The sequence below is a fragment of the Sminthopsis crassicaudata genome, chromosome 6 (assembly GCF_048593235.1).
Source record: "Sminthopsis crassicaudata isolate SCR6 chromosome 6, ASM4859323v1, whole genome shotgun sequence".
In the NCBI taxonomy this organism is placed as follows: domain Eukaryota; kingdom Metazoa; phylum Chordata; class Mammalia; order Dasyuromorphia; family Dasyuridae; genus Sminthopsis; species Sminthopsis crassicaudata.
In genome coordinates, this window is record NC_133622.1 from 146,233,510 (window position 1) to 146,258,496 (window position 24,987).

Below are 24,987 nucleotides of genomic sequence, written 5' to 3' on the forward strand. Positions count from 1 at the left end.
CCCCTCCCCCCCCATGAGCCATTTGGAATGTCTAAGAGTATGCCTTGATGAGAGAGGCAAAGTCTCTTGTGTGTTTGATAATTATGACTATATTGCTGTTACTGTATACAATGATCTCTGGTTCTGTCCACTTTGCCTCAGCTTGTATAGGGTTGTTTTTTTTCCCTCTCTTTAAACTATTACTAACCTCATTATTTCTTATAGTATAATACCACTCCATCACAATCATGTGCCACAATTTGTTCAGCTATTCCCCAATTAATGGGCATTCCTTCAATTTCTAATTCTTTGCCGCCACAAAAAGTTACTATAAATATTTTTGTACATATAGATCCTTTTCCTTTTTTTATTATCTCTTTGGGGTACAGACCTAGTTTAATAGTATCGCTGAGTCAAAGATAGTAGTTTTATAGCCCTTTGGGCATAGTTCCAAATTGTTCATAAGGATCATACCTTTAATTTTTCAACAGAAAGTGGTGTTGAGTTTGGAAGAAGTAATTAGGCTTTAAGAAAAATATTCAACTAAAAAGATATGATTCTGTGCTACATATAACTGTATATGTTTTAATGGTCATATCATTAATAATCAGAAATGCAGAGAAAAGCAATTGTGAGGTTTCAATTTTTATCCATCAGATTGACAAAAAAGAATTACAAATATTGGAGGGGCAGGGAAAAAAAACCAGACAACAGATGCACAGTTGAGGAAGCTATGAATGGCCTAAGCCATTCTGAAAAGCATTTTGGAACTATGCCCCTAAAGTTACTAAACTGTGTGTACTAGCTATAACACTACTGGGCCTTCACCCTAAAGAGGTGAAAGAGATCAAAGAAAGACAAAAAGTTGTCACTCTACCTATCCAATGTTATGTTCTACCATCTATCTTTATTGGTCTACTATTGCCCAAACAAGGCATACTCTTTTTGAAATTTTTGCTCTCATTTCCTCTAGCTGGAATACTTTCCTTCCCTTCTCACTGTCTGTCCAAAAGCTACTGTCATTCAAGATCCAATTCAAATCCTAGAACATCCTTAAACTTTCTCTAATTGCTCTAGCCCACAGCTAACATTTATATAGTGCACTAAAATTTGTAAAGTACTTTAACATATTATTTCTGTTGATCTTCACAATCATCTTTGGAAGTAAATCACCCTCATTATTTATAGATGAGGAAATGGGTCAAGAAAGATGGACTTGGACATAACAGCTTGTAAGTTGCTGAGAAAGGATTTATACGGTTTTTAAAGCAAGTGTTTTCCAATTCTCCAAATATCAATTTAATTCTAAATTGCTTTTGAAGGATTAAAAAAGATTGCATGTTTCCCTTGTTTTTAATGGGGGAAGGAGAGATGGGAGAGAAAGGAAGAGGGAGGAGAGATTCATTCCTTAACTTCTAAAATTTACACATGTATGAGACACAAGGAAGCACCAGTGCCTCAGATGGGAGTTGGGTCCAGTTGTGATTTTATGATTCTTTAGTAGATTAAAATACCTCTATAATGAATGCTGTATCCTATGGCTACCTGTCTAAAAAAAACAGCAATGCCAGGAGCTCATAAGCTATGATTAGTAGAGTATTCTAGCTCACAAAATAACTAGAATTGATATTTTCTAATTGGTGGGCTCCAAGTACAACAATTTAGTATGAAGAATTGTGTGTGTGCCTGTGTATGTGCACGTGCACCTATGGGCATTTATGTGTGTTCATTTATTCGTTGTTATGTTCACTTTTTTGTTTATATTTTTAGTGATTTTAATGGTTGCCTTTCAGGATCTCTCTGTAATAAAAGATTTTTTTAAGAATACAGTTAATTCTTTTTTTAAAAATGAGGCTGGGGTTAAGTAACTTGCCCAGTGTCACACAGCTAGGAAGTATTAAGTGTCAGAGACCAGATTTAAACTCAGGTCCTCCTGACTTCAGAGCTGGTGCTCCATCCACTGCTTCACCTAACTGCCCCATACAGTTAGTTCCTGATTAAATCTAGGTAGGCTGTGAATATTCCAAGTTCGGGTTAATTAATGCTGGAAATAGCTACAATTAATCATGGGACCATACCTACGTAGCATGCCCCACTACCATTGGGGCTACATTTTGGTTAAGTACTTTATCCTCTTGGAAAAAAATTAATCTTCACTGTTCTTTTCCCCCTTATATATTGTGCAGGAAATTTCATTGAAGCTTAATCAAAGAATGGATATCAATATAAAGTCTTAAAGTTAACATTCCAAAAAAGTAAAAATTATTCACAGAAAATTCTGCCCAACCTGCTGCTGTATTAAATGGATCTTGAATTACTTTAAGAAGGAATGAGAGAATCTGAGTTAGGAGATAAGACAATAGATTTAAAGCTGGAAAGGACTTAGAGATCAACTCCTTTATCATCTAATCCATCTATCTGAACAGAAATCTCTATGTCACATATCAATCTCCTTGAACTCTGTAGTAGAGATGGGTGGCTCTTTTGAAGGAATCTTTAGTCTCAGATTTTAAAAAGTGAAGTGGAGAAAACTCCCATATCAAAGAATATCTTTCATATGCTTATTAATAATTTGTAATTATTATTTTGAGAACTATTCATATTTTTTTATAATTTTTCTGTTGGCACACGGCTCTAGTTATAATACCAATATAAATTAGTTTCCTTCACATTTTGGATATCAGACTTTATTATTTATGTTAAATAAACAGCTCCTCTCCTTTCCGCCCCCCCCATAAGCAGCCAACCAATAATGGTTGCATTGATTTTGTTTTTGCAAAAGCTTTTCAGTTTCATACAACAAAAATTATCTTTTATCTTATGGTATTGCCACTATTCTCCATTTGGTTTTATGCTTCGTCATATCTGTGAAAGTACTTGATTTGTTCTTTTCTCATTTTTTCCTCATTTCTCATGGCCTATCTTTAATATTCAAATTGCATACATATATATTTTTAATTTCTTGTGACATGTAGTATAAATTGTTTTTCAAATTGCTTTAGAGTTTGCATTTCTTAGTTTTTAAAAATAAGTTTTTATAGATATTTCTGTATTTTGTGTCACCTATAGTTGCCTCTTAGAGAGTCATCTCCTATGGCAAAGTCATCTTTTGGAGGAGGAGTAGGTTGTCATCTTCTCATGCCATAATTCAAGTCCTGCTTGATCTTTATAATTTTATTGCCTTTACTTTTGATTTTTTTTTGATGTGCAGTTGTTCAATCAACTTACTTTGTAGTTATTATATATACTTTATTGATTATTCATCAGTAAACATAGATTTTCCCATGTTTCTCTTTATTCATCACAAAATACATTATTTCTTACAGCATAGTGATATTCAATTATATTCATTTACTACAATTTATTTAGCTTCCCCAGTTGATGGACATCCCCAGCTTTCTTTTCAGTGCTTATCATAACAAGTACTGCTATAAGTATTTTGGATTATATAGGGACTTGTTTTCTTATGAATGATTTTCTTGGGGTATAAGCCCAATAATGTAGTCTCAGGTTCAAAGGGTATAGACATTATAGTCTCTTTGCATAATTTTCCCAAGTGTTTCTTGTGAAATGTGGTGGGTACATTTCTGTATGAAAAGTAAATTGACGTAGCTGCCCCTGGAGTTAGGAAGACCTAGATTTAAATCCTTCCTCTCACATCTCCCTGATCTTTGACCCTAGATAATTTTATTTTGTTGTAGATAAGATACTGAACTGCTTCAATGAGGAAGTTTCCTTATCCAGGAGATTGCTATAACCATGAAATATCCTAGCCTACATTTCAGTATTTACAAATATTGTTATGTCATTTCACAAAGAAAATTTAAAAATATTTACTTTCAAGGCCTAGTCTCTTCTTTGACCTTGCTGTCCAAAGGTTTTAAGAACTAGAAACTCAGTTTAAAAAAATACACTAATTCACTTTAGTAAATATTTATTAAATGTGTTATGTTTAAGATGCTGTTAGATTCAAAAATAAAAACAAAATTTTCACTGCTTTCAAGAAACTTATTTACAATTTATTTAGGAACTGCAACATAAATATATGATAAAGAAAAATTTAGGAGGTTGCAGATGCTAATATCTGAGTGGATCATGGAAGGCTTCAGAGAACAACTAGCACCTTTGTTAAGCCCTGAAGGAATAACAAAAAAAAAAAAAAAAAAGACTTTTAGGAGTGTCTTCCCAACACAGATTGTGGGAATTCATGGAGTACTGAGTTTGGGCAATAGCTAACCCAGTTTGATTCTGACAAGAAAGACCTTACATTTTTGTGTACTATTTAATTTTCCTGTGCACCAAGAGTCGCAAGAGTTAACTGGTCTAAGACTTATTATGAACCTGAAAACTAAAGTTTAGCAGTTTAGTGAATATTGAATTCCCCATAATGAGATCTGCTGAAGAAAACTTTTATGGTGTTTTCTTAATGCTTCAAATAAAAGCTATTTGGCACAACAGTTCTGGAAGTTTGTCTAATGACTCAGGTAGATTCCTTTGTGAATTTCTTATTTGTTTCCTCCCTTGGCATTAGTTCCTTTGGGGGAAATTGTTGTTGACTGTCCTAGCTACTGGGGAAAAGTGGGTTCAACTCTGCTTTGGTTTTACTTTAGCTTTATGCTAAACTTTCCATTTGTTTTACTTAATTAGAAAATATGGATCAGTATTCTGATTAAAAAATTGAGAAGTGTTTTAAATGTTCACTGCATTCAAAATTATTTCCACATACAAAATAGAACAGAAAAGAGGATAATATGTGAAAATGTGAATCTTTTACAGCTTTAAAAAAAAGTATAATGATTTCAATATGTTACTTTCAAAGTTATCTTGCTTGTCTGTGCTTTCATAAAAGTCTGTTTACTGTTGATTGAAGAAAATAGATGTTAATTTTTACTGAATATACTGGAAAGTACTCAGCTGCTAACTTCAGTAAGATGAGGGAAATTATAATACGGTCTTGACTGATCCTGCGTTCTACAAAATTGTTGCCAGAATTCCTAAAGGATGTGCCATGAAAGAAAGGCATAGCTGGCTTTCATAATAGCAATTTTTAAGATGAGGTCTAACTCAACTCGTCTTAGTAACTGATTTTGACTCTGGAGTTTCTCCAACCCTTTTTTAATCCCTCTTATATTTTCCAGCAATTTCTTTCAAACACATGAACTCCATGTGTTTATTTCTTGCTGTATGAAAGAATGTTTTTTTAGTTGTGGTAAACTTACTTTATCAAATCTTAAAGGATATTTCTCAGAATTTTGTCTTGTGATAAGCAGTTTCACATTTATGTTATTCAAAATTTTGTAGGTTTTGAACATTACACCCTTTACCTTTCCTAGACTGAAAAAAGTCTGTCTTCATTTAGCAGATTATTCTTCCTTTAGATAATTTTACTTTTGGACTTTTATCTAGTTCCATTATGTCCTTCTTGATGTTTAGTGATAAATACGAGGGAACTGGATATGATTATCTCAGACTCTACAAAAAGCCCATTATTCTGAGGTGGAATGGTATTCCAGGTATGCTTATACTGTATTTTTTTATCAGAAAAAAATGTTTATTGTCCCATTTTCTGTATTTTATGCTATTACATCCTGTGCATATATATATTTGTATGTACACATGTGTACTTAGTATGGGTGTACCTTAAGGGAAAGTGATATGTAACCAACCAGGAAAAATAAGATGGTTTTTAATGACTTTAAATTTCTCACAAAGATATTTACATCATAATCTAAAGTCATTGGGGTGAACTTGAAGCTTCTGGAACAAAGAACTGTCAACTGCTAATCACAACTCTACAAAATTACATGAAAACTAGATTTATTATGAGAGACAGGGACACGCATGTGGAACCCAAAGAGTTTATAATTCACACAGAAATTTGCATATTTATAACAGTAGAATAAATAAAGAAGGAGAAAACACAGATCTCCACCTAAAAGAGTGAGAAGAAGAAAGGTGCAGTAAAGGTGGAACAAAACCCTTCTGGAAGGAAAAAAGCAAGGTGATGATAAAAGCCATGTTCTTTTCTCTTGAAAAATGCTCGGTCATAAAGATAGGTCTACTTTTCCACAAGGGTCCTAGCTGCCCAAGCAATTTCTCAGCCTAATAGAGACTGGCCAACTCCTGCTTTGACTCCCAAGGATACACAAGGATTCCAGCTTGGGATGCAAACAACACATATTGTTAGCTAGCTCAAGGTGAGAGGAGCTGGGGGTGCTTCATCCTTGACACAGTATCTTGCATACTGAAGTTTCTGGGAAATATGGCAACTTAAAAAGCCAAGTTCAAGGGACTCTTTAACATTCCTCAACAGTAGTGACATGAGTAGACCAACTTTGGATCTATCAATTTGGCAGTGATGTGGGGAATATATTTGAGAATTATATTTGATAATTACGGCATGCAAACCCAATAAGCAGGAGAGTATGCACTAGAATGGTTGGTTCAAATAGAGAAAGGTGTGATTGCAAGAGATATTGAGGAGGTAGCATAGACAAGAGTTGGAAATGACCAGATAAGAGAGACTGAAGAATCAGAGATTAGAATTTACAATCGTAGTTGACTTGGAAAAATAGGGTTGCCCAGAACAAAAATAGGGAACCCCGAAAAAGAACAGATCAGTGTCCAGAAAATGTTGTAAAAGGGGAGTATCTCAAAAGAAGGGGGTGCTTAACAGTAATAAACACTGCAGAGTTTAAGGGTGATGATGACTAAATAAAGACCATTGATTTAACAATTAAGATTTAATTGGTAACTTTAGTGAGAACCTTTTCAGTCCATTGGTGATGGAACCAGATTGCAAGGAATTGAGAAGTAAGTGGGAGGTGAGAAAGTGTAGACAAGTGTAGCAGCTTTTTCTAGGAGTTTGGCTGTGGAAGGGAAGGAAGAAATCTAGTTTGTAGGGATGGTAAGAATCAAATGAAGGTTTTTTTGTCAGTGTTGTTTTTAAGTGAGGAAAATGTAGGAAGGTTTGCAGGCAGCTAAAACTGAAATTGAATTGGATTTCAGTTTTAATACATTTTTTAAAAAGTATTGTCTGTTACCTGAATTATTTTTTAAGATGCACAAAAAAAAATAAATGAAGCACACTCATTTAAAAAATAAATCTTTTCTGTTTTCTAAAAGTAAATTTAGCATTGATGCAAGTTTAATTTAGCTTTTGCATTTTTAGAATTTGTTCTTGGAAGGCAATTTTGAGAATAGTCCATTTCCTCTGCATTTTGTTTTTGTTTTGTTTTGTTTTGTTGTTGTTGTTTTGGCTGCAACAATTAAAAATAGAACAGTGAATGACAGCTCTTAGGTAAATTAAATCTTAGTCCAGTGATTTGGTTATAGTTCTTTCTCTAGGTGGTACAAAGTTATATCATAAACAGTAGTAGCAATTGACAGATTGCATATTTTGACTTTCTGTTTTCTTTACTTTTAAGAAAGAAAAAGAGCACTATCTTTTTTCCTGTTGGTATAAAGTCTTTTCCAAAGAAAAGGGGATAGAAAGCAGTGAACAAAGGAATTTTTTCTTAGCTCTACATTCAGGCTTGAGAGGGAGAGAGATACCAAACAAGATCCACAAATAATTTAGCATACATTATTAAATGCCTCTTAGTCAGATACTGTGGGTCCTAGGGACATAAAACACGAAATAGTTTCTGTCCTTAAGGAGCTAACGTTCTCCTGGAGAAATACATGTCCACAATTAAATAAATACAAAGCCATATAAATTAACTTTTTTAAAAAAATAAATTCACTTTTAAAAATTATTTTTTGTAATTCTGAATTTGAAAATATCAACAAACATAACCTTTCTTATAAAAAGAACTGAGAGGAAGATTATATTTGAAATTGCAAATCTCCATTATGTCTGGCTTATTTTCTTGTTTGAAATTCCCATTAGTTTTAAAACTGTTTTGTTTTGTTTCCCTCTGAACCTCCTTCTGTTTTTTCCCATATATTCTTTTAACTATTTAATTGATATTCTTTTCTTTCTTTTCCACTCTTTTTGATATCATTTTCCCCTCCCCTCAACTATCCTCTCCACTTTTTTATAACATATAGTTAAGCAAAACAGACCTACAGATTAATGATAAATGAAAATGTATGTTTCATCTCTCACCTCTAGTCTATTTATCTCTGGCATTACAAAGTAATTTCATGTGAGAGCATGTGTTAATATCTGGGAGGAATCTTGAAAGGCTTTATGTAGGAAGTAGACCCTGAACAGTGCTTTGATATAAGCTAGGGATTTTATGAGCTGTTTTTGTGTGCGTGTGTGTGTGTGTGTGTGTGTGTGTGTGTGTGTGTGTGTGTGAGAAGGTGTATGAGGGATAGCTAGCATGGTAATTTGGTTAGAACGGAGTATGTGAATAGAAGTTATATGAAAGAACACAATAAAGTTATTTGGCAACCGCAAAAATTTATTTGGGAATTATACTCTGGAAAGTTTTAAGTGAAAAACTGAAGATTCTGTATTTTATCTTAAAGACATCTGGGAATCATTGAGAGTTTTTGATATGCTTTTATAAGTCTATTTCAGAATGGATTGGAGAAGAAGTACTACTGGAAAGGAGACAGTTTCATTAATCAACAAGTCTGGCACATGTCAAGGTGATTGTATTGTCTAGGCTCTAAGGTTCTGATAGATGAAGTCAAGAACAGTTTGGGAATGGATAGTCAATTAGAAATAAAAATATCTCCCAGGGCAAGTTTCAAAGCTGAATTATTGTCTAAGTGAGAGGTGATAAGGGCCTGGACTAGGACATCATCCTTGTAAGATACAAAGGAGAACATCAAGAATAAACTAGATCTGAGCCCAATTATTGGTTGTTAGTGTTTTATATAAAGAGTGAGTGATCTGATCTGAGGAAATATACAAAAGACTTCACAATTTTTGTTCTGTCAGAAACTTAAGGAAATTAGATCATACTCAAAGAAAAAAGTTGAATTCTAGTAAAAGAATAAAATCCTATGATTGATGCAGTGGTTTCTTTCTTTAATTAGCAGAAAGTGGAAGGCTGAGTCTTTGCTCTTCATCCAAATCTCTTTTCTACCCATTATATTAGCAAGAGAATTACTACTTATTTCTACTTGATTTGTCAAGGTTTAAAATAACTTCCATTCAATCAGAAGCTAAGCTTGTAAGTTAATGAAATTTGGGGTTGAGAGATTACTTCTTCCAGGTCCCTAACTTATATACCCCTAAATCAGTAAAGATGAGTTTGAGGTTCTTCTCTACACTGGTTGATATCTAAATGCTTGAAAAAATTACCAGTAAAAGCATAACATGACCTATTACCTTTGTAGCAGATGCTGTATTGCTGCTGATAGAACCCTGTTTGCAGGCATTTCTATGAAACTTCAGTTCTTACAGGAAGCTCTAATTATTTCTCACATTTAATAAAATATGCTATTCTCTAGTGGTAGTAAGTTTAGGCAGCAATTGAAGGAGAAATTAAAAGATCTCAAAATTTTCAGCTGCTCAGTTATCCATTTCTGCCTTGTTCTCTTTTTGCAATGGCTTATCTCAGTAGCAGCAGGTACATAAGCAGAATGGAATGTCATATGTTCTATAGATTGCCTTTTAAAAAAAATGTTTTGGGGGCACTCCTGCAAAGAATGAAGAAGATAATTCTGACAAATGGTCCAGTGGAAAGAGCTCTTGATTTGGAATCTGAGGACCCTCCCTAGAATCCTTGCACTTCCACTTGATAAGTATACCCCAGGAAAAATCATTTAACCTCTCTTGGTCTCATTTTCCTCCATAGTAATCAAAGGGTTGACTACACGGTCTCTGAAAGTTAAATAGAAAGAGGAGAAAGTAACAGCCCCTGTTACTAATGGGAAAGGAATGGGAAATGGGAAAGAAAACATACAACTACATACAAATAGGAAATAGGCAGGATAAAGGTCCTGTCTATCTCTTGATCTTTGATCCTATATGCTGGCTGTTTAGCTTAAAGGAAGGAGCTAAATCTTCATTAATTTATTAGAATTTAGTTGTCTTTGTTATTAAAGCTGGTCTTTTGGGATATTCTTTGATCTAAGTTAAATATATTTTCTGTGATGAAAACTATAAGCAGTTTTCTCAATTTTCATTTATTTAAATATAAAATTGCATGCCTGTTCTGGGTTCAGTCATTTCCCTGGAATTATAAGTGGTAAGAAGGAGGGGAAAATTGTTCAGAAGAATTGCAATATAGTCTTTTTTTTTTTCCTTTTTTTTCCCCTGAGGTAATTGGGGTTAAGTGACTTGTCCAGGGAAAATAGCTAAGAAGTGTTGAGGTCTGAGACCAGATTTAAACTCAGGTCCTCTTGACTTCAGGGCTGGTTCAATAAACTGTTCCACCTAGTTGCCCAATAATATCATTTTAATGGCTTTCCATAACACTAAACATTTCCAGACCAGTTAACATTTATGTCTTTATTTTATATATAAGAAAAGACACAGTAAGTAATCTTTCCTAAATGTTTTTCATAATCTTAAGAAGAGAGAAAGGGAAAAAACAAAAATTTAAAAACCTTTTGAAACATTTTGAAACCATCAAAGCTTCCTCCCTTCCTCTGTCTTCCAGCAATCTCCCCTTGCCCCACATCTTTTAGTAATAGAATTTGAAGCAGAACAATGATTTATAGATGAGGTAGTTAATATTAACACTTTTCCTTTTCCTTCTCTTTAGGGGAGCAGATAATGATATGTATAAAGATATTATATGTGTATGATATACCATATTTAGGTGTAAACATGTGTATATGCACATACGTATATAAGGAATGATCTCAAGGTAAGTGTGTATATACACATATACAAATATACACACATACACATATATTTCTGTAGTGAGGAGACCTGGTTTTGAGCCCTAGTTCTATCAATTGTGTGATTTGTAATTTTCTTATCTCAATCTCCATTTCCTTATTTGTAAAAAAGGTATTATTCCCTTCAGAAAATCTGTATGCTGTTGGTGATTCTGTGAATTGGTTCAGCTCTTATGAAAAGCATATTTCATTTCTCATTTTAAAGAAGTAAAAGACCCCAAATACACCAAATTTTAGGTGCAAGTCTTTAAAAAAAGTTTTATTTAATTTCATATTAATTTAAGTCCAAGTATTTCTCATTTAAGAAGAAAAATGGCCAAACTGGTAGAATCTTTTCCATGTCCCCAGATTTCACCAAGACAATTTGAGGTAACATATATAAGAATCTTGAAAAAGAGAAATGCCATAAAATGATAAAACACAGTTATAGCTTAACATTCTACTTCTAATGGAACAGTAGTCATTTACTCTTTTTGAATGTCTCTGGAGAATATCCCTTCTTAAATTTACCATCTTTGACCACTCTTCTCAGGGTCCTCAACTGGTCAGAAGTGACCTGAAGTAATCAAAAGGACCATCTCCCTCTGAATGATATTTAAATTCTTTCAGCTGATAAGCAAAGAGAGGTCTATCCAATCTCTTTAGGGGTGATTATAGGTAAAACAAATGATTTCAATTAGATATAGGATACTTTTTGGTTTCTATCCTTCTGTTATCCCAGGAATATCTTTTTTTTTTTTTAATTTAATTTAATTTAATTTAATTTTTTTGCTGAGGCACTTAGGTTAAGTGATTTGCCCAGGGTCACAAAACTAGGAAGTATTAAGTGTATGAGGTCGAATTTGAACTCAGGTCCTTCTGACTTCAGGGCCAGTACTCTATCCACTGTGCTATCTAACTGCCCCATATCTTTTATTCTTGACCTACTAACTCTTTTTCTAAAGGAAAAATCTGGAAAAGAATTTAGACTAAAGAAATATTTATTTTATAATATTTTAGTTGAGCTAAAAAAGGAAGTTTTACAAAGTAGATGCTATTAATTAAGGAATGATTTTAAAAATATCATGGTACATACAAGTAGTGGAATAAATATGAAGTATTCAAGAAAGTAGAATTGATGCAGAATGACATAAGCTGAGCCAAAAAGCCATTATATGCAATTACAATAATATAAATGGAAAAAACCAAAGCCTCCAAATATAATGCTTGAAGTTTAACCATGAAAAGAAAATGAGAGATGAAATAGTGTGCTTTTATTCCTTTCTTGCAGAGTTGAGGGACAACAGATTTGGAACATTTCATTACTTTCAGATTTGGTTTGATTAATTTGGTTCAACTGCTTTCCCTCTCCTTTTTATTCTTTGTTCCAAGGAAGGGATGGCTCATAGGGTTGAAGAAGTGTGAGTAAAATATTTGGAAGTGAAGTTAACAGATAAAAGATATCTGTAAACAAATTTTTAAAAAATACAATATATGTCATTGGTAAACTATCAGAAAAATATATATAATGAAATAGGTTAATCTTTTAAACATTTATTGATATATTTTTTTAATCCATTATATTCCTTCTCATTTCTTCCTTTTAATATTCTGATTTTTCTTCAAAGCTTAACCCAAACACCAGTTCCTTTTGGAAACTTTGCTTGATATCCCCAAAAGTTAGTGGTTTACTTCAAAATGGCCTTGTATTTGTTTTATATATACACTTACAAATATATATATAAGATTGCTTTCCTTATAGCATGGGTTTTTAACCTGGAGCTTATGAATCTGTTTTTAAAAATATATTTTGATAACTATATTTTTAGTATGTTTTCTGTGATTCCATCTTTTATGCATTTTAAAATATTATTCTGAGAATGTGTTCAGTTTTATTAGTCTGCCAAAGGGGTCCCTTATAGAATGTGCAATAGAATGAAAGCTCCCTAGGGACAAGGGCTGTTTCACTTCTGTCTACATAATACCCAGCTTAAGTCCTGGCACATGATAGGTGCTTAATACACAGTTTATTAAACAGTTTATTAAGGACCGATTAGTCTCTTCTATCCCCGATTAGAGTTAATGGAAGAATCAACCTTCTAATATTACCTCAAATCCTCTTAAAATCCTCCCAGTATTCTTTCTTTTTTCTCTAATGTCAATGGAAGAAATAATCTTTGTTTTTATCAAAGGTAGTCTTGTACTCCATGCTATCTATCTATCTGTCCATATGTTTTATCTATCTATCTATCTATTCTATCTAATTTTTAAGCACTCTGTCTCCCTTGTTAGACAGTAATATCCTTGAAGATAGAGACTATTTTGTTTTTATCTGTGGAACCTAAGAAAAACTTTGGATTTTTGAGCTATTCTTATGGTTTCATCGATACAAGGAAATCCTACTGAGGGGATTTAGTCTATCACTGTAGTTTAGCAGTTGTACCATATAATCTTAGAGCATCTCTAGAGCATCAAGGAATGGAGTAATTTGCTCAGGGTCACATTACCAAAATGTGTCTGAGGCAGGACTTAAGCTTTCACTTTGGGAAAACCTTTGAAATAGCAGCATTATATTAACTAATTATCTGCCTATTAAAACTATTTGTTATAATTCATCATAATTCTCTTAAAGTTATTCTTTGAAGTATAAGTGTATAAATCTATCATATAGACAAATGAAACAAAGAGGAAGAAAAATTTTTATTGACCCAAGTCCTTTTTATTTTTTCAAGAAGAGTTCACTTTATGTAATTCTGATTTTCTGAGTTAATATTATATATGTAAAGAAGCTCATGTTTCATGGATGTTGAAACAGATGTTCCCAGATTGCTTCTAAAATATTCCTTTTGAGGAGATTTCACATTTAAGGAAAATGAGCATAATTTAATTTTAAAATTGTCTTGCACTCAGTTCTCACCTTGGAACATATGCAGAGTTAACCTTTTTCTTTGCAGTAGCAAAAGGTGATAATTGTGCTTTTCATATAAGCTGTGATTTTTACTTGATCCAGTTTTGAACATTGACTTTTGTGTGTGTGTGTGTGTGTATAAACAGATAATCTCAGTGATGCCTTGAAGAAACTGAAGATCACAGCCATTGATATCTCTGAGGATAGTTTGGAAGGATGTTTGGACTGCCTGCTTCAAGCCCTGGCTCAAAATAGTAAGTCTGATTGAACTGCCATATGTGGCCAGTGGGAGAGTCTACTTAGCAGCCACTATGAATCTGTTGATTCTGAAATTTCTCTAGTGTTGCTCTCTATTATTGAGGTCTTTAAATGTTATGATTTTCAAATATATTTTTAAAAGCCATAATTGTTCCAGGAGAGCAAAAAGAAAGGAACTGTTTACTAGTGATAATGAAATTAATACCAATCCTAAAGGGAAGTCGTTATCCAGTTATAAGTACAAGACATACAAACAACATTTGTGTCTCATTATTTAACAGCTGTTGTTTAAAAAAATTTTTTTGCAAGGTATCTAAAGTATGTCTGTTATCTGAGATTTAGAAACTCTTCAGAAATCATTCCTCTCTTAAACCTTCACCAGGGGCCGTCTAATCCAATCCCTTGCATTCAATGAGGTTTTAATCCAGAGCCTATCTCATAAGTCTAAGGAAATAGATGCAATTTCCTTAAATAATTCTAGAATAAGAAATTTCTCAAATACTTATAGAATGTCCCAATATCTTATCATGTTCAATCCACTAGTACATTTCTTTTTTTTTTTCCTCATTTCTTTAGTGTTATAGTGGATACTTAGATAAAGATTAACTTTTACTTTGTACCTTAATTTCTGAAGTAGGTTATGTACTCATATAATGTACCTATTGTCTTATTTTAGAAATAATTATGAAGCAGAAAATTAACATACAGAAAAGAGGCTGTGCTTTTCCGTTTCATGCTTTTTATGTTTGAGAGCTTGTCTGATTGAATATATTATTTGTTTTTCCTACTGATCATCCAAAAGAAAAATTTATTTAGACTGATTACAAATCTTTGTTTTGACTTCATTAAAGTATTAAAATATGTCATTCCAAAAGCATAATTTTAAGTTGGCTTCTCTTAGGGATGCTATTGCTATATGAGGCTATAGCTTTATCATCTTGATATTTAAATTTTAGCCATTTTAACAAATCATAGCCATTGCTGCATAATAGATAGAAAGCTGGCTTCAAAATTAGGAAGATGCCTCTGGACAAGTCATTTAACTTCCTCCGTGCTTCAGGAAACTCTTGACTATTAAGTTGTTGAATAGCTTTGTTAGAGGGTGTTTCCTTACTGGGACCCACTTCAATGAAATCATGAATTAAGATTAGGATCATGGAATTGCAGAAGTACTCCTTGTTAAATAGTTGATTATTGAGGAAGGGAAAGAGCGGGCAAAGGATAGAAACCTTAGGAAACCTCAGGAATCTATATAGGCAGATTTGCTTCCTTAAATCATTAGACTAATGACTGTAGCAATGCAAAACAGTCTATGTGAAGTGATCCACAACCAAAAAGGAAAAATCAGAATAGCAAAATACCTGTTGACTCGCTCTTTAAGGAATCATTCATAATGTCTCCTTCTTTCCCTTCCCTTCCCCACCCTCCCCACCCTAGGCAACTGGGGTTAAGTGACTTGCCCAGGGTCACCCAGGTTGGAAGTATTAAGTGTCTGAGGTCAGATTTGAATTCAGGTCCTCCTGACTAAAGGACTGGTGCTCTATCCATTGCGCCACCTAGCTGCCTCATTCATAGTGTCTTTCGGGAGAGTCTGGAAGACAGTACAGAAGTTAGTACTGTACTGCTGGACAGTATTTGTTAATCTTGTTTTGTTGTTTTTATTGATTCTTAAAACCACTAAGCAGTATTTGAAAAATGTTGATTGACATTTACCCAGAGGAGAAAATTGTCTCTTACTCAGCAGTGCCATTTTGATAAGAGGTTCACTTATTCCTGACATTGAGGAGGAGAATCTAATATTAAAGGAAAGATATGATGAATGAAAACTCTGAGAGACAGAATTTCTGGGTAATTAATAATAGTTCTGTTAACTAGGCTAACCAGCAATCAATAAATTGATGGTCAGTGATGCCCAAGGGAGATCCTGAAATTTCTTAAATACCTTCTGGAAAGGAATTTTTCCTGACAAGTGAAACTCAATCCTGATTGGTAGACATGTAATGAGGAGATAGGCTAAAAATCTTTATTTAGTTCTCCTGCTGAGAAAGGGGTTTGATCATGATTATCTTTGAGGCATCTAGGCAGGGTAAACTCATGATCAAACCCTATATCAGGAATAGGTGAACCTCTATCAAATAATACAATTATAAATAATAAAATAATATTAAAATTTAATAGATTTAAAATAATATCTTGTCAAATGAGTCTTATTTGGCCTATTAAATTTATTAGCATCATTTTTGTCATACTTCTTTCTTCCCTCCTCTAGATAGCAAACAATCCAATACAGATTAAACAGGTGCGACTCTCTTAAACATATTTGTCTTGCTGCTCAAGAAAAATCAGATCAAAAGGAAAAAAAAGAAAAAACATTGTACATATTGGAAAACAGGATGATGTAAGATCACACAGCTTGCGAGTGGAACCTTCAGGTCTAAAATAGAGGAATGAGTTTGTGCCCTTTTGGTGGGGGAATGGTAGTCCACTTTGGAATATAGGACGTAAAGGGGCATAATAGGAAATTAGGCTGGAAAAGTAGATGAGCAGTTTGAAGAATCTTAAATATCAGGTTAAGTAAAGAATTTACATTTCATCTTCTGGCAATACAAAATCTTTGAATGTTTTTGAACAAGGGAGTAAAATGTAGCTCCAGACCCGTAGGAGGAAGATTATTTTGATAGCTAGATAGAGAGATGATTGGTGAGAGAAGAGAACATAAGGAGGTAGAGCAATTACGAAGCTATTAAAGTGGTCCAGGTAGGAGGCTAAGAGGCAAGAAAGGCCTAGCCTAAAAGATGATGACTCTGAAAGAAAAAAAGCAGGTACTCTTTTGAAATAGGATCTATTAGACACCATAATTTAGTAGATGTGGGATGTGAAGGAAAATGAAGAATCAAGGATGATTCTGAAGTGCTTAGCCAAGCTCAGAGGCTTGGATAGGAAGAGAATGAATTCCATTTTGAATATGTTAAATTTAAGATATTTTGGGGATATCTGCTTGGAGATATCTAGGGAGGCTATTGATAAAAAGTAACTTGCCCTCAAGAAATAAACTAAGGCTAAATACTTATATTTGGAAATCACCTTTTTAGAAATAATGCTTGAACCTGTGTGAGAGAGATTAGGTAGAAAAGAAAAAAGAATAGTAGGGTACACAGTCCTAGGGAGTAGAAGAGTTAGAAGGTGATGATCCAGTAAAGCTGAGTAAGATAGAATGATTAGACACCAGACTTGTAGAGAACAGTGTACTTGAAGCCAGCAGAGAATAGTGTTTGGAAACATCAAACATCGTTCAAAAATCACTATGTACAAAGTGTCTCAAAAGTCCAAAAAAAAGCCCAAAAGAGCTCCAAGCTGCACCAAGACTTTTGGGGCACACTTTATTGCACTTCTAAACTTTCATATTTTTCTTCTGTCTAGTTGGTAATTTGTTACTTTAAAATAGCCTTCTAGAGCAACACTTATTGAAGCAGGAAGTATAATTAATGACAGAGTGGGTGAGTTGCATTGGGAAGATTGTTTAATGCCTTCATTTTTTTAGAATTAGTCACCTTTGAAAATTGTTGACAGGTACAACATAACATTGACTCTTAAAATCATGTCATGATTGAAAATCAGAAAAGGAATTTTAAAAAATGTTTTAGCAGACTACTGAATTTGTTCAGCTTTTCATCCAAAGATACAGTAATTGATTCATTGCTACTAATATTAAAGATAGAAATGTGGAATATTTAGGTAAGTCAGTGCTTGCCTTGTATGGGAAATGTTGCTATTTCCATGTTCTTTTCGACTAGTGCCAATTCTTTAAACTAGGAATATCACTGTACAACAGAAGTACACCTGAGCAGAGAAGAATCAATGTGTTTCTGCATAAGTGTAAGCATAATTTTTTTACATTAAATTAAATGATATTTTTCTTTCAAAGTTGAATGTTTTGAAGAACAGGAATGAAGAAATTTGCATTTTCAGCTTTTATGAAAATCACTCTATTCAGCCTCATCCATTAAACACTTTGATCTGTGATCTGTAACATTGATGAAGAGGTTTTGATTGAGTCCATAATAGCAAAAGCTAATATGATGCAGCACTCTATAGTCTGCATAGTGCTTTATGCATATTATCTCATTTGATCCTTGTGATCCTATGAATAGAGGCCATTATTATCTGTGGTTACAGATAAGAAAACTTTGGGAGGCCAAGTAACTAGTGCAAAAACGTACAACTATTAGATTTTGAGGGCAGAGTTTGACTCCAGGATCAGTGTACTCTGTTGTGCCACCTAGTATGTTTGCTTTCAATAAGCAAAACAGTAGAAAAAAGACGCTGTTGCTCCATATTTCTGTTGTACATTTTGTTTGTCATATTAGTAAAAATATGGAAGTATCCTGTTGGGAAATCAACTGTTAGCACTTTTCTCTTCAATTAAATGAAAGGGACCAAATAAATCCATCTTTTGGTATTTTAATTATTTTATACTCATTTTTTGAAACTTAAAATGGTATATATATGTCCTACATGGTAGTACTTGTTTGCATATATATTAACATCAAATATTGGTCTCAGAGTTATACATGAGGAGCTGTAATTTGTGGAAGTAAAAGAAATATCTGTGTAAATATAAAGCCTCAAGGACACAAGCGGCTAAAATTTCATCTATAATAAAAATGTTTTCTAAAAGCAAAGGGATTGTTATAATGGTTGCTGAGGGAACCATAGAATCATGCTACCAGGTTGGTAGAGTCCTGGCTGCAATATAGTGCTAAACTGCTTTCTTCAGAAGTTATATCCTTTGTCTTTGCTCCTTAATCTCATTGGCTTTTTGAATATGGACCTTATTTGACTGCTTGTCACATTACTAAGTATTTATATAATTATTTCTTGAGAATTAATTTTTCATGTTTCAGAACAACTTTCTCTCTAGGAGAGAAAATATTTCTAGTTTTAATTTGAAAAAGAAGAAATATTTTTAGTAGTGTTTGGCTCTAAGTTTCTTTAAAAAAAATTAAAATTTTTTTTTTTTTTTTTTAAATTTTGGGGCAGTTAGGTAGCACAGTAGATAGAGCACCAGCCCTGAAATCAAGAGTACTAGAATTCAAATTTGGTCTCAGATATTTACAACTTCATAGCTGTGTGACCCTGAGCAAGTCATTTAACCCCAATTGCCTCAGCAAAAAATAAAATAAAATAAAAATAAAGCTTTTTATTTTTCAAAACATATCATTATTGTGCTGCATAAGAAAAGTCAAATCAAACCAGTTTAAAAAAGAAAAAAGAAACAGTAGTAGAATAAAATGCAAGCAAGCAACAATGAAAAGTGAAAATGCTATGTTGTGAACCACACTCATTTCCCATAGTTCTCTCTGGGTGTAGCTGATTCTCTTCATCACCAAACAATTGGAACTGGTTTGAATCATCTCATTCATCAAAATTGATCATATATAGCCTTCTTGTTGCGGTGTACAATGATCTCCTGGTTCTGCTCATTTCACTTAGCATCAGTTCATGTAAGTCTCTCCAGGCCTCTCTGAAATCATTCTGCTGGTCATTTCTTACAGAACAATAATATTCCATAGTATTCATATGCCACATTTTATTCAGCCATTGTCCATTTGATGAGCATCCACTCAGTTTCCTGTTTCTAGCCACTACAAAGAGGGTTGCCCCAAACATTTTTGCACTTCATTAAGATCTCTTTGAGATATAAGTCCAGTAGAAACACTGCTGGATCAAAGGATATTCACAGTTTGATAACTTTTTGAACATTGTTCCAAATTGTTCTCCAGAATGTTTGGATCCATTCACAGTTCCACCACCAATGTATCAGTGTCCCAGTTTTCCCACATCCCCTCCAACATTCAGCATTATGCTTTCCTTACATCCTAGCCAATCTGAGAGGTGTATATGGTATCTCAGAGTTGTCTTAATTTGCATTTCTCTGATCAATATTGATTTAGAGCACCTTTTCATAGGTCTAGAAATAATTTCAGTTTCTTCATCTGAAAGTTGTTTGTTCATATCATTTGACCATTTATCAATTGGAGAATGGCTTGAATTCTTATAAATTTGAGTCAATTCTCTATATATTTTAGAAATGAGGCCTTTATCAGAACCTTTTAATGTAAAAATATTTTCCCAGTTGATTGCTTCCCCTCTAATCTTGTCTGTATTAGTTTTGTTTGTACAAAAACTTTTTAAGTTAATATAATCAAAATTATCTATTTTGTGATCAATAATGATCTCTAGTTCTTCTTTGGTCAGAAATTCCTTCCTCCTCCACAGATCTGAGAGGTAAACTATCCTATGTTCTTCTAATTTGTTTATAATGTCATTCTTTGTCTAGGTCATTTGGACCTTATTTTGGTATATGGTGTTAGATGTGGGTCAGTGTCTAGTTTCTGCCATACTAGTTTCCAATTTTCCCAGCAATTTTTGTCAAATAGTGAATTCTTATCTCAAGAGCTGGGATCTTTGGGTTTGTCAAATACTCGATTACTATAGTCATTGACTATTTTGTCCTGTGAAGCTAATCTATTCCACTGATGAACTTCTTTATTACTTAGCCAGTACCAAATGGTTTTGATGACCACTGCTTTATAATATAGTTTTAAATCTTGGACTAGCTCTAAGTTTATAAGTCCTGCTCATAAGTAGATCGTGAAATCCCTGTGGCTAATACTCTCAATTCATTGCTCTGTACAGATGTACAACCTATGTAGATAAGTTTCTGGCCTTTGTTTCTAAATGAACTTTTTGCAGTTTGCTAGTACCAGCTATACATATGCTCTTCCTATTCTTTGGCTCTTTATGTTTCTTACTCAAAATGATGTCTCAGTAGCAAAAGAGATTTCAGTCTGTTAATACATTGTTTTTTAAGAATACTCGTTATATAGAAAATTGCTTAGCATGAATTTTCTTCTTCCTCAAAAGAAGCTGAAAGTTGGTATTTCATGTATTTTTTTTAACCTTTAAGATTTTATTTGTAGCTGTTATAAAAATGTCAGAAAAACAGCATCTTTCTCAGTGATACGCTGTGTTGTCTTCATGTTCATGATGAGTATCCATCTCTTTTTCCTTTGGGAGCTTTTCTCTTTATGGCTTTCTTTTAGTTATTGAAGTTCAATACTGTTGCCAATTAAAAAGCTATCAAAGATCTGTTAGCTGTGGGGACTAAGAAAAGACACAACATGTTAAAATCAGAAGGCTGAGATTTGGTGACATCAGAAATATTCTTATTTAGAAGATTTTTTTAAAATATCCATAACTACAATAACAAAATATAGATTGATTTTTTTTAATAAAATTAAAACTTAAGCAAAATATTCCCTCCTTTACTGAGTAGCAAGAGAGCAAAGCTTAATTATTACTTAAAAATGAAAATTCTAAATCTGGGACATGTTTGAGTTGTACACTTATCTCACTCCTGAATTATCTTGAATGAACCATTAACTTCTCTGCTTCATTGGCTTCACCTGTAAAGTAGGGGCAGTCTTTTGGATTACTGTAAGCTAATTGTAATGATGATAATGATTTTAAAACAATCTGGATAGATGCCCAAGTAGAGTGGTAAATAACAGCAGTGTGGAGGGGTATGATTTCCATTTCCTTTATACCATATTATTATTCTCTGTGCCGAGTTGCTTTTGGCATTAGTATGAGCCTCCATATCCCAGAAGAAATTTGGAATGGGAATCCGGTCCTCTGTTTCTGGGTTATCCTGTTTTGGCTTTTTTTCTTTTTTCTTTTTTTTCCTCTCTCAACTGTGCTTATGATGCATGGTCTGTAGGCAGCATCAGTTGTGAGTAAGAGAAGTTTGTTTTATTCCATTTATAAAACAGATTCTGGTTGGAACAAGTCATTGAAACATGCTGATCTCCATTTGTAAAATAAATTGTGTGATGGAATGTCAAAATTGCTATGTAGATTCTTTATCTGAGGACAGTGGCCAAAAATTAATCTTGGTGATGGAGAAATGCAGACAGCTGCAAGTTACAGTACTATGATTGCTAAGTAATAAATGCAGCAAGCAATTCCTTTGCCACATATTTTTACATGCAGTAATACCTTGTTCTTGCATGAGGTTTTATATTCTCATGGAATTAATAACATCTTCAACACAGCTGCTTACTTTTGAAAATAAATTTGGTACCTATATCAATAAATCCATCAGCCAGCCTGATTAGGCTTACAGTTACCTCATTTTGAAAGGGAAAAATACAGTTCAATCTCATTGTATCTTCTTGTTACATGATTGAGATGTGTCACAGATCACATCACATCCTCTAAAACTTATCAGTCACACTCAGTGAAACTTGATACACTATCCTGTTAAACAAGAAGTCATATAAATCCTATCTTGGATACTTACTTCCACCCCTGTGACCTTGGTCTCAGAGATTTGCTTACTTTTCTGGGATCCCCTGACCTCCTGAGATGGGTAGAATCAAAGACCATCCCAGCTCTGAATCTCTGATCCAATGATCTGCTTGTCAGTGTTATGAAGAGGTTCTATTGTTTGTGAACAGAATTAAACTTGTCAGGCCTGAAAAGCTAGAGGCTTCTGATTGTTGCACTTTAACTTACACAAGGGTAAGTTATATGCCAACTTGAGACTCTCAATGGGTAGAGCCTGGAAGGGGTGACAGGAGCACCCAGGGAAATAAAGGGAGCACCCCATCCACTTCCTTCCTAAACTGGGACAGCACTTCCAGAGGATTGTGAAGGGCAAAGGTTTTTGCTAGAGATATAGCTATGGTGATTTTTCAGGCTGAGGCTGGAGAGATAATCCTTTGAGAGTATGCCTTGGCTTATCTTGGCCAAACTCTTATACTCTTATATACCTTGGCCAAACTCTTATACTCCTGCCACTTTCAGTGTGAGGTGTTTCTAGATCCATTGTTCTTCCAAGTATCTGTAGATCAGGAATACAGATTAGTACTAGTGATTTTATAGAGGGAGACTGAAGGCAAGGATTCTAGAAAAAGTGAAGGGACACCAGCAGAAGGGATATCCTGTCATAAGAAAGTCTAGCTTAAGAAAATCAGATAGACTTTCTAGAATAAGCTTAGTGCCTTGATATAGTTTTGGTTCATTTGGTTCATTCAGCACCAGAGAATGCATATCCTGAAAAAGTAAAATTTCATGTAATTTAGGCTTATTCAATTTTACATGCTTTGTTGAGAAAAGGATATATATGAATATTTTATAGTTACATATATCAATTTATTTGTGGCTATGTATATAAATACATTGTTCTATCTGCTATGAAAACATCCCCTTCTATAGATTAACAAGAGTCAGAAGTAGTGTAGGTATTCTTGTGCAGCTACTTCTGGTTACCAGAGTTAGAGGGAAGGGACTTGATCTTGTGAACATGGAGATGTGAGACTGAAAAGAGTGGTTATAGATGATCATATGTTAAGAGTGAGCAGAAGGCCAGACCTTGTAATGGAGAGTAATGAAGAGCCAAAGATAGTGAGAATGGTAGTGTAGCCAAGAAAAATACAAACGCTCATCCTGTTCCATGACTTGTGTAGAGACAATGAGTTACTCTGATTAGGGACTTTATTCTAGTTAGCATGTTATATATCCCTTCCCTTGCTTATTCTAGTGAACATGCATCCCTGTTTATTTGCCTATTCAACCTATTCCTGGCTTGACAGCTTTTGGGAAGAAAGAAAATAAAGAGAAATTACATTTGGCCCCCAGTAGCTAAACCATTATTGTTTAAAAGCATTTGAAGATTTGCTTCACTTCTTCTGCCATTAAAACTGTGGTTTACTTCTCAGTACTTGAATATAGTGTTAAGGGAACTTTGGGGAAATCCCAGAAGCAATAGAGACTTAAACTACTATTTGCTAGCATCCATTCAATGATATTAAAATAGAGATAATCTTAAAATAATTTTAATAATTTACTAGAGCAAAGAAAATACATTCAACCATTATGATCCTTGGGATTTTCTAAAATTTTATTTTTTTAATGAGCAAAAACCTGTTTTCTTCCTTTTCTATTCCTTTCCATTAAAAAAAAGAAAAGGGGAAAAAAAACCCTTATAACAAATATGTATAGTTAAATAAAACATTCCACATAATCCCTAGGATTAAAGCAAGTCATTTATCACAGAGATGGCTAACTAGAGTAAAGGTAGGGTAGCCCATGATATACTTTGCCAGGAGGTCAGTTTTGAAAGGTAGCTATGTCTAAAGAAGAAAGATGAGGCCAAAAAAAAAAAAATAAAATAGTAGTTCCAAAGAAAGTCTTTCTTCAAGGGAGTAGTCATCTCTGGAAAGCTCTGGTGAGGTGGAGACTATATGATTGACAGACATGCCTGATTCTTATTTCAGACATTCATCTATATAAGCCGTACAACATATTATATATGTATATATATATATATGTGCAAGCACACACTTTTTTTTTTTTTTTTTTTTTTTTAATGTATCCTGATTTCTGGTTTGTTATAGGAACTCCCCAGCAAGGGGATTTACTCTTTACCAATGAAAAACTATTATAATTTTCAATTTTCAAAGACTTATATAGGGCACTTAGGTCTAATGACTTGTACAGTCTGTGTCAATGTGGCATTGAAATCCAGGCTTTCCTGAATTATTTTTCCATCCAATATACCATGCTATACATTTCCTTTGTCACTTAATGATAACTATTATCTTACATTTAGGCTCCCAGGGTACCAGTTGGCTCATGTGCACAGTGGCTTCAGGGCTTTTCTAGTAAATGTTTTGTTGTCTTTTTCCTTATCACCAGCTTTCATTTTTGAGTCCTGTAGAAAGGGAGTAAAGAATGAGAAAGGATTAATAACTATTCTTTTGTGAAAATTAGAGCACTCTAACTTTGTAACACTGGATTTCATAAAGACAAATTAATGTTAAGAAAGCTGTGTTTGAATGTGGAAATTTGGTTTCACATAAGCAATGCAAATTTGTATTTATCTTTATACTTAATCCATTATGTGTAATCAGGAGAAATACTATAGCATCAAAAAGTTTCCAGTTAAGTCAGTAATTTAGGTTGAGATAAATTGTTACTTCACTTGA

The 24,987-nt window shown here is 33.6% G+C and overlaps 1 protein-coding gene across 5 annotated transcripts in view; it reads left to right on the forward strand.

Annotated features, from left to right (window-relative positions):
• RAP1GDS1 (Rap1 GTPase-GDP dissociation stimulator 1) overlaps positions 1-24,987 on the forward strand; it is a 216,152-nt gene that overhangs the window by 25,137 nt on the left and 166,028 nt on the right. For 4 of the 5 annotated variants that reach the window (XM_074273052.1, XM_074273053.1, XM_074273054.1 and 1 more), the window contains exon 2: positions 13,822-13,929. In XM_074273052.1, coding sequence (XP_074129153.1) covers positions 13,822-13,929 — 108 coding nt within the window. Of the gene's footprint in view, positions 1-7,135; positions 7,241-13,755; positions 13,930-24,987 lie in introns of those variants that run through there. The other variant, XM_074273058.1, reaches the window with a different exon arrangement.